The sequence below is a fragment of the Ipomoea triloba genome, chromosome 11, assembly GCF_003576645.1.
Source record: "Ipomoea triloba cultivar NCNSP0323 chromosome 11, ASM357664v1".
Lineage (NCBI taxonomy): Eukaryota > Viridiplantae > Streptophyta > Magnoliopsida > Solanales > Convolvulaceae > Ipomoea > Ipomoea triloba.
The window spans coordinates 23,463,759-23,474,525 of NC_044926.1; the positions used below are offsets into that span (position 1 = coordinate 23,463,759).

The 10,767-nt window shown below is 33.2% G+C and overlaps 1 protein-coding gene across 1 annotated transcript; it reads right to left on the reverse strand.

Annotated features, from left to right (window-relative positions):
• Positions 1 to 7,936: 7,936 nt before the first annotated feature.
• LOC115997205 (transcription factor MYB61-like) lies at positions 7,937 to 10,131 on the reverse strand. The gene is made up of 3 exons (XM_031236714.1): positions 9,913 to 10,131; positions 9,672 to 9,801; positions 7,937 to 8,946 (listed from the first exon to the last, which is right to left on the reverse strand). The coding sequence occupies exons 1-3, from the start codon at positions 10,043 to 10,045 to the stop codon at positions 8,265 to 8,267; spliced, it is 945 nt and encodes a 314-aa protein (XP_031092574.1). The 5' UTR covers positions 10,046 to 10,131; the 3' UTR covers positions 7,937 to 8,264.
• Between the last annotated feature and the right edge of the window lie 636 nt (positions 10,132 to 10,767).

The following is a 10,767-nucleotide window of genomic DNA, read 5'->3' on the forward strand; positions in this document are numbered from 1 at the left end:
CATGAAGTTATTTCGAACATGGCGCTCACTCGCTGTTGCTACTAAAAAAAAATAAAATTATTTGGAACTTATTTGAATTGAATAGCTTAATTGTTGTTTTCTAAATAGTTGAGTGAGTTACTTGACTTTATTTTGTTATATAATAAGTGTCAAAGACCTTGTGGTCTAGTAGCACTTGATTACACCTCCACATAGGAGGGGTGAAAGTAATTATGAACAACATCTATTATATACCTATAACATTTAGTAGAAGAGTCAATAGTACTCAAAAAAAATTTAGCGTTTATTTATTTATTTCAATTGTAAAAATTTCTACTAATAAACAACATTTAGTATATACCTATAACGGGGTGTTTGGTTAGAGGGAAGAAATTATGTGAAAAAAGAATTACAATTTCATGGAAAAAGAGTAATGCAAGAATAAAGTGAGAGTTTAAATTCCAGTGTTTAGTTTGCAGGAATAAAATTACTGAAAATTTCAATTATAATGTTTGGTATACATGGGGAAGAAATAAATAGTATAAAGTCTAAAATGTCCATTATTGATGTTGTTGTTGTTGTTATTAGGAAAAATGGTCAAATACACCCATAAACATTATACCAAAGTGCAATTAAGCTCTCAAACATTAAAAAAGTTCAACTAAACACATCAACTTATCATTTTGATGCATTCAGGTCCAATAGCAGGTCACCAACTGGTAATACCCGGTAATTCAATTTCATAGGGTTAAGTCGGCCGCCCAACGACCGTTTTCCAACGGCCACCGGTCGCCTTCTTCATCAGTCGAAGAAGGCAGCTTGCGTCGCCTTCTTCTCAGTTGAAGAAGGTGACCGGTGGCCTTCTTCAACTAAGGAAGAAGGCGGCGACGTCGCCTTCTTCCTGCAGAAGAAAGTGTCGTCGGTCGCCTCCTTCTCCAGGAAGAAGGCGACTGCCGGGCGACCTCTTCTTTATTCTTTTTTTTTTTTAATTTTTACTGTTCATATGGCAGTTAATGGCCGGCGATGACGGTCATCCGCCGGAAATGACGGTCAACAATGGTATAGTTATCGGTAAATTATTGGTTACCTGCTAAGTGGGCTTATTTGATTGATTATGAAGTTGATGTGTTTAATTGAACTTTTTAAAAGTTTGAGGGCCTAATTGCACTTTGGTATAATGTTTAGGGGGTGTATTTGACCTTTTTCCCTTATTATTATTATTATTATTATTATTATTATTATTATTTATAATTGACAAATTAATTCACAAATTGTTAGAGTTGTTGCATGTAAAGAATGCAAATTTTGAAGAGTTCTGCAGGTAAAGAATTCAAAAGAACATACGCGAAAGTTGCTGTATATAAATAACGCATATAAAGAATAGAAATTTTGAATGGTTGTTGCATATAAAGATTTAAATTAAATGAACATACACAAAAGGGAGTCGAAGAATAGTACACGCTATAATTTAGAATCGAAGGTCATGTATCAATTTTAGGTTTAAAAATGGAGAGTTAATTTTGTCTCAGGACTGTCTTTTTTTTCTTCCTAAATTCCATTGAATTAAAATCCCAAGGGGGGCCATGGGATTCTAATTCCATGAAAATGAGGAATTGAGGACCAAACGAAGGAATTTTGTTGCATTATTTGAAATTATGTGGGAATTAAGTGGGAATGAAATTGTAATTTCTTCCGACCAAACGCCATGTAAATATTTAAAATAAAATAAAATACAAATTCAAATTTTATATCGTTAATGTGCATGTAATCGCGTTATTATGCTTGTGATATTAATACTTTGTTCCCAAAAGGTTGAATTCCTGACCATAAAGGTCCTCCATGCCCTAACCCGACAAAACATCTGGGAAGATATAAATCATGGTGATTCAACTGGACACAGAGGCTAGATCTTTGCTTACTGCGCACAAGGAGCGCCCTCACTTTGAGAGGTTGCCTCCACACTGCCGCTGGTAAGACTCGATTTCTAGTCTTTGTTCCCAAACTTCACCCATGTGACTAGTTGTGTTATTAATACTCCACAATATAACTGATAGTCTAAATTGCCTCGGGTCAACTTACATAACCATAATGAATAGTAGGAAAATAGTAACGAGGTTAAACGTTTTACATGGAAACTCAAAAGGAGAAAAATCATAAGCTTTTTTGGGTTGGGTTATATCCAAAATATACTATTATTGTTGAATAATAGATGTTCCGACCAACTTTACTTAGTACCACTGAAATACGAATTAAATATAAGAAGGACTAATGAGGTGGGGAAGCTAACTAAGGGAAAGTGATGAGGTTGGGAAGTCCACTAGGGGTCTGACCATACAAGGTCGGGAAGCTCCGGTTAGTGTGGTGCAAGTTACAAGATATAAGATAATTATATTCCATAGAATCATGTGATATTATGATTTGAATCTTGATTTTGATTTGATTCTTGATTTTGATTTTGATTATGGATGTGTATCTCTAATAAAGGGGCTCTATTGCATGGACTCTCAAATTTTACTCTCAAATGTGACGAGCATTGATAAACTATTTTTTTCATGTAGGTCCCAATACAAGTGTCTACATAGAACTTTTGTATGTGGGAGTAAAAAAAAAAAAAAGAATACATGTAGTATTTTCCAAATAAAGTGCACATGTAAACCCTTTGGGGATCGATAAGTACACATGCGGACCATTTTGAGTCGGAAGTAGACCATGTATGGCAAGTAAGACTACACTATAACCCTATCAATAATAAATACTCCAAAATTTTTAAATAATTGATTGTGTTATTATTTTTTAAATAGAATAACTATAATTTGCTAATGACTTTGTGGTCAAGTGGCATGCAGTAATTCTTCCAAATATAAGATCATGCGATCGAGTCTTAATGAATACGATATTGACTCTTTGTGCTTGACTATTCGTGTTTCAATGGGTTGTACAATGAGTTAGTGAGGGATCAAATTTTTTATGAATGATTAGGAAGAAGTGAGGCTAAAATAGCTCATTATTATATTATTATGCCCATCATGTGCATAGCTGAAATTCATTAACTTAATACTTAATTTTGTTTCATTAGCCAAATAAAATTAAAAAACAAAAAAAAAAAAAAAAACATGTCAAGCACCTTGTGCTCAAATGACATTTATTGACTATTTCATATGAGAGGTCATGAGATTGAGCATCAGTAGAGGCAGTCCGTAAAGAATTGAAATATCGAAATGATTATCAATATTGATGTTTGGTTATGTATGACCCTCCCATAAAGCTTTTAAAATACAAAAATTAAGACAATTGATCCTAATATAATGACATTCAAAGCACCAATATAAACAAAAAAAATCAAAACAAAAATTTAAAAGCATTAATCTAAACTTAAAAATCAAATTACCAATAAGATGGAATGATACTCGTTTTTAATCTAAACTTAAAAATCAAATTACCAAACACTTAAAAATCAAATTACCAATAAGATGGAAAAATAAGCTATTACGAAAAGCTAATTAATCAAACACTTATATTGATTGTTTAATCAAGCCAAACAACTAATAGTCGTCAAATAAGCCAAAATTGGCTGATAAGCTAACTATATTACCAAACAGGTTCAAAGTAGAACAATAATGCAATTTTGGACAAATTATACTATAGACCATGATCAACATTTTAAGATGGATCACTAATAATAAAAAAAAAAAAAAAAGAGTTAATTCCATTTTTGGTCTTAGATTTATAGGTGATAATCCACTTATAGTCTTTTTTTTTTATTAAAACATCCACTTTTAGTCCTAGTATTATTGTGAAATGACCATTTTTGGTCCTTTATCAACAAATCATTTTAAATATCGTTAAATACAATATGGTCTTCAATTATGAATGTTTTCAAAAAAATAAACGTAAAAAATATAGCGGTTCAACATACTTGGTATTGAAAAGATTGAAATGTCTTTGTATTTAACGATATTTCAACGATTTTATTGCTGGAGGACTAAAATTGGTCATGCCACAATAATATTAAGACCAAATGAGGATATTCTAATAAAAAGGGACTAAAAGTGGATTATCACATATAAATTTATGACCAAAAATGAAATTAACTCAAAAAAAAATAAATTAGTACTGCTGACTCTATTATATTTTTAGATAGTATACTAAAAATGAATATATACGTCAGTGGTTCACATTGTTACGTGGATCATGGTTCATGATCAGGGCCGGATTTTAGGGTGTGCAAGATGTGCAACAGCACAAGGCCCCAAAATTTTGGCGGCCCCTAGTCCAGCGCTAACCCAATAGTTAGTATATGTATTTGTGATTATATTGGCTCAAAATTAAGTTTTCATGACTGATCTAAATTCTACTACATATTATTCAAAAAAAAAAATTCTACTCCGTAATATTCACGCGAATCACTTTTCTTCAATTCGCTGTTTATTTATACTTTGATAGAGTCTCACTTATTTACCAGCACAGGGCCACGCAAATAAAAAAACTGGCCCTGTTCATGATATAATATAATGATTAACTATTTTGTATTATCCTTTCTCTTATGATTGTTATACCATGGACCCGGGACTCATATCCATGTTCACAATTTTAGAACTCTATGTTCACAATTTTAGAACTCTATATTCACAATTTCATAACTCTATATTCAACAGCATAACACAATTTTTGAATCTATATAACAAAATTTTGAATATAGTGTTCAAAAATTGTGAGTATTGAATAATATTTCATATATTGAGATCTAAAATTATAAATATAAAGTTTTAAAATTGTGAAAATAGAGTCGAATCCATATCATAATTTACATTTCTCCTATGCGTATTAGGAATAATCATGGGCTCCCATGCATTACAGACTTCAATCGGCAAATTATTGTGCGGACCATGGTCCACACAGCTATGTGGACCATAATCAAATGTACATTTTTAATGTACTAAATGTACATTATTTTTGTACTGAATGTACATTATTTTTATAGTATAAAAATAATGTACAGTACACAAATAATGTACATCCCCTGAATATAATGTACATTATTTTTATACTGAATGCACATTATTTTTATATTGAATGTGCATTATTTAATAATATGGTCCACACAATAATGATTGACTTCAATCATGCTGGCAAATTATTGTATGGACCATGGTCCACACAGCTGTGTGGACGCAAATTATTGTATGGACCATGGTCCACACAGCTGTGTGGACCATAATAAAATATACAACCATGGTCCACACAGCTGTGTGGACCATAATAAAATATACATTTTTAATGTACTAAATGTACATTATTATAATAAAATATACATTTTTAATGTACTAAATGTACATTATTTTTGTACTGAATGTACATTATTTTTATACTATAAAAATAATATACATTCAGTACACAAATAATGTATATTCTCTTAATACAATGTACATTATTTTTATATTGAATGTACATTATTTGATAGTATGGTCCACACAGCTATGTGGACCATGGTCCACACAATAATGATTGGGTCAACAATAATGTACAGCTGTGTGGACCACACTATCAAATAATGTACATTCAATATAAAAATAATGTACATTGTATTCAGGGAATATACATTATTTGTGTACTGAATGTACATTATTTTTATAGTATAAAAATAATATACATTCAGTACACAAATAATGTACATTGTATTCAGGGAATATACATTATTTGTGTACTGAATGTACATTATTTTTATAGTATAAAAATAATATACATTCAGTACACAAATAATGTATATTCCCTGAATACAATGTACATTCAATATAAAAATAATGTACATTGCATTAAGAGAATATACATTATTTGTGTACTGAATGTACATTATTTTTATAGTATAAAAATAATATACATTCAGTACACAAATAATGTATATTCTCTTAATGCAATGTACATTATTTTTATATTGAATGTACATTATTTGATAGTGTGGTCCACACAGCTGTACATTATTGTTGACCCAGTCATTATTGTGTGGACCATGGTCCACATAACTGTGTGGACCATACTATCAAATAATGTACATTCAATATAAAAATAATGTACATTGCATTAAGAGAATATACATTATTTGTGTACTGAATGTACATTATTTTTATAGTATAAAAATAATATACATTCAGTACAAAAATAATGTACATTTTATCATGGTCCACACAATAATTTGCCAATCTCTTATTCCTTGGCCCAACTTTCACTATCTAATCCAAATCAAAGATCTCCCTTTCTTTTCTTTTCTTTTCTTTTCTTTTAATAACTACAACCTAATTAATCTATTCTTTAACCGTATCAATATCAAAATTATATTGCAAAAATATCAGTATTGGAATTCTCATAGAGTTAATACTCAATTTCATCCTTTGACTATTATAATTTTATCACTTTTCTCGTCGACTACTAAAATTGTTGAATTTAGTTCATAACTATGTAATTTTTGCTTAAAATTGTCTCTCACCTATTAAGATTTCACCACTTTGGTCCTCGATTACCAAAGTTGTTCAATTTAATTCAATACTATGCAATTTTTACCTAAAATGCTCACTCGACTATTAGGATTTCACCACTTTTGTCATCGACTCTCCAAAAAGGTCCCCAAATCCACACTAAACTTACATTTTAGATTAACATTTGCATAGATGTAGACTAATTAAATTGAACAACTTTAATAGTCGAGGACCAAAGTGCTGAAATCCTAATAGTTAAGTGACCACTTTAAGTAAAAATTACATAGTTATGGACTAAATTGGACAACTTTGGTAGTCGATGACTAAAGTGGTGAAGTCCTAATAGTCGACGGACCATTTTAGGTAAATTTTGTATAGTTAGGGACTAAATTGAGCAATTTTTATAGTCGATGACTAAATTAGTAAAATCCTAATAGTCGAGAGACCAAATTAAGTATTAACTCATTTCTCATAATATCAAATGGATGAACGCATAATAATATACACTTATACATTATTAAAACATGACATTTATGTCACATTGCCTTAGAGGCAAACAGTTACTTTCAAATAAGTTTAGTTAAAACTCAGCTAAATTACGGCGTGGAATAATGGCATTCGGAATGTCAAAATCCAATCGAATTCTAAGAAACATTCTTATTAGTGGAATTTTTTTGCAATTTTTAAAGAGTTTTTGTAAATGTGATTAGGAAAGAAAAAGTGGAAAAAAAATAAAAAGAAAAAAAATCTGACAACAAACAAAAAAATTAAAAAATAAAAATAATAAGGTTGGTTGAAGTCAGAGTGGCCGCCAACTGGCGGCCACTCTTAGGCGTCCCAACTGACGTGTGGACAACACGCGCCCGCTGGGGCGCAATGTTGCGCTCAACGCGCGTTTTGGACGATGTTTTTTTTTTTTCCTGACATTAAACCACATGTTGTAGGAAAATTAACTCCTCTCATTTTGACCTCCACACCAATTCATTGAAGCAAGCTGAAGTTAATTTATTGACATAAATTTCACATTCTCCACAGATAAGGATGCTCTAAGGATGTTATGTTGATTAGATCAAGGATCAAGCACATTTAAGGGGACCAATGCAAAATTATATTGAGGGCATTAAGCGTTGGATCGCTAGAGTTTGGAACATTTCCTAGCTACAAGAGCATCTACTTTGAGCAAAACAAAGTAGTTAACCGTTTTGCTATGATAGCTACGAGACAACAGAGTGCATGGTGCTCTCGCACGGAACCCTGTCTAACTGTAATTCTTGTAATTGCTAAGGATAAACTAGGTGCAACCAACTTACAAAGGGTCCGGGATAGTTCCTAAGCCCTTTGTTATTGGATATCCCTTCCCACTGAAAAAACTCACAAGTTACGAATATGAGAAATTCAGTATAAGATTAAAAAAAGGTGAAAATTATGAGAGTTGGGACTTGTACAACAAATTTGAATAAAACAAACATTTTTGGAACCATGTATACTTATACAAGTCAAACTTATAATTAATACAACATATATATGTAAAACCTTACCAATCATCAAAAAATGCAAAACAGCATTAACCTCAACTCTTGAAACAACAGGACACCAGTAAAATTACAGATCCATTTTGACAAAACCTTGTATACTTAACCAAAAAAAAAAACGAGGAATTAGAGAAGAAGATCAGAGGAGGAAGGATAAAGAATTCACACCTCAAGTCTATGAACACCTGTGTATATTTTGTCTGTATATCATAGGGGAGGGAGGGGCCCAAGAAAACCCAAAAATTACATTAAACCCCCAAAAAAATTTCGAATTTTACACGGTTCAAAGTTGGTGGAAAACATCAAGATTCGCCCCACCCAAGTCTTGAGGGAGAGAAGTCAATGTATAGTCATGGCAGTGTGCTTCAATAAGCTGCCTTTCTTCTTCTTCTTCTTCAGGCTTAATGATCATCTCACCATTATTGCTGAACCCATATTGATCAAACAGAGATTCCATTCTGTTCCCAACTTCCCATGAGAATCTCGACCCATTTTCCATGTTGTTGTTCATCTGGGCTGCCCCAATGTTGTTGGAGCTGTTGCTGGAACCCATTCTAGAATTCGATCCATCCGAGAAATAATCTGTCTCTGTAATCTGTCCGTTTGTGTCGAAGTTCATTAGGCCTGGCAAGGAGGTAAAGGCGTAGGTTGGGTTAAGGTAGGTTGAGGGGAAATTGAGGTTTTCTTGGGGTTCGTATAAGAACAGAGGGTCGAAGATTTGTTTGGTGGTTATGAATGGGAGCTTTGAGGGCTCCATTTGTGGGGTGGTTGGGAAATTTGTTGGGAGTTCGTTTAGGGGTGTTGGGAGAGTGGGATTCTTTGGGTCGTCTTGGGTTTCTGCCATGGGTTTGTGTGTGTTTGGATCGATTCCTTGCTTTATCAGCTTCTTCTTCAGACATGAATTCCAGAAGTTCTTGATCTCATTGTCTGTTCTCCCTGGCAATTTTGCTGCAATCTGTGCCCACCTGCTCCAAACAACAATATAATTGCTTTCTCCATTATATGATTATTACCATATATGAAAAACAAGAAAATTGAAACATCTGTTCCGTCTCAACTAAAAAACTAAACTGATACTTGGACGACATATTTATATGTGCAGAAGTGTGAGGTTTAGATTCGAATTCACCTCTTGCATGAGGCTGGTTTTGATACTAAATTGAATCATGTCTTTCATCGTCTCAACTTAACTAAAAGTTTGAGCTGTACATTTATTATGCTCAAAATGTGCTTCACGTGTGCGGATGAACGAAGGTTCAGATTCGAACTCACCTTTTGTATGAGGTCGGTTCTGATACCAAATAGAAACATGTGCTCCGTCACAATTAAAAGACTCAACTGATAGTTGGCGGCTACACATTTATTATGCTCAAAATGCCCCTCACGGGTGCAGGTGCGTGAAGGTTTAGATTCGAACCCACCTCTTGCGTGAGATCGATTTTGATATCAAATTGAAGCACGTGCTCGGTCAACTAAAAGACTAAGCTAATAGTTGGTTGCACTACACATTTGTTATACTCAAAATGCCCTTCACGTGCATAGAGGCATGAAGGTCCAGATTCGAACCCACCTTTTAAACGAAGTTGGTTCTATACCAAATTAAAACATATATTCTGTCTCAATTAAAAGTCTAAACTGATAGTTGAACTGTACATGTATCATTTAAGAAAAAGATGGAGAATTAAATTGCCTGTTTCCAAGAACTTCATGAAGACTGAGAATGAGATCTTCTTCTTCCTGCGAAAACATCCCTCTCTTAAGATCAGGCCTCAGGTAATTTATCCACCTCAATCTGCAGCTCTTCCCACACCTCTGCAAACCTGCATGAATTATTCCATCATATCCCCCCATCCTCCCTCACAACAACCAATGAATATACGCAACGCATCTGATGATCCATGTAAACAAAACTGATGAACATACATACATACCGGCGTGTTTGGGAACGGAACTCCAGCAGCCAACACCGAAATTAGTGATGTAATTGTAGAGCTTCTCATCTTCCTCAGGCGACCATAGCCCTTTCCTCAGCTTCTGCTTCACCATACAAGAATGTCGGCCCATGTTGTCTGTCACTCTAAGCTAATTCTGGGAGGGATGGAGAGAGGGAGGCTTATATTAATATAATGGTTTGACTCTTATGATATGATGGAAAAGGGAAAAAGAAAAAACAAAAAAAACAAAAATTTCTTATCATTTCAAGAATTCTAGAGAGAAATCATTCTTAGGATCCAAAGATAAGAGTGAGAGTGAGAAAAGGGGCAATCAAGTGGTTTCTACGCAAATCTAGTGATGGATTGGGTGTTAAGATAGGTCCCAAGTAGCAACAAAAATTTAATGAAAAGAAAAAACAATAAAATAAGACAAGTAAGACACTATATGGCGGGGTTTGAAGAGTCAAATCTAGTATTCTACTATTGAACGTGACGTTAATTACAGTACAACTGGAAAGAAATAAAATTGCATATTCGTTATTAGTTATAACTTTTGGTATAGTGGTAAGCGCAGATCAGAAGTTCGATCAAATGTGATTGTTATATATAGCTTTAGGCTTCCGAGGGAGTAGTTGAGTCATTTAAATATGTGATTGCTAGTGTTTTTTTTAATGGGATCCTCTCGAAATTTAAATAGACTATTTTAATTTCATGAGATATAAATACAGGAAATTGCCAAAGACTTCGTGGTCTAGTTGCACCCGGTGTCCCGGTTTATATCCCACAAGTAGCTATGAACAGACACTACATTGTAGCAGAGTCAGTAGTACTCAAAAAAAATACAGGAAATTA

What these genes read in the sequence shown, in the direction of transcription:
- LOC115997205 (XM_031236714.1), bottom strand. Translation starts at nt 10,045, where the DNA reads ATGGGCCGACATTCTTGTATGGTGAAGCAGAAGCTGAGGAAAGGGCTA. An exon ending in TTCCGTTCCCAAACACGCCG is followed by an intron (nt 9,802 to 9,912) that starts GTATGTATGTAT and finishes TAATTCATGCAG; the next exon opens with GTTTGCAGAGGTGTGGGAAG. An exon ending in CATGAAGTTCTTGGAAACAG is followed by an intron (nt 8,947 to 9,671) that starts GCAATTTAATTC and finishes TGTTTGGAGCAG; the next exon opens with GTGGGCACAGATTGCAGCAA.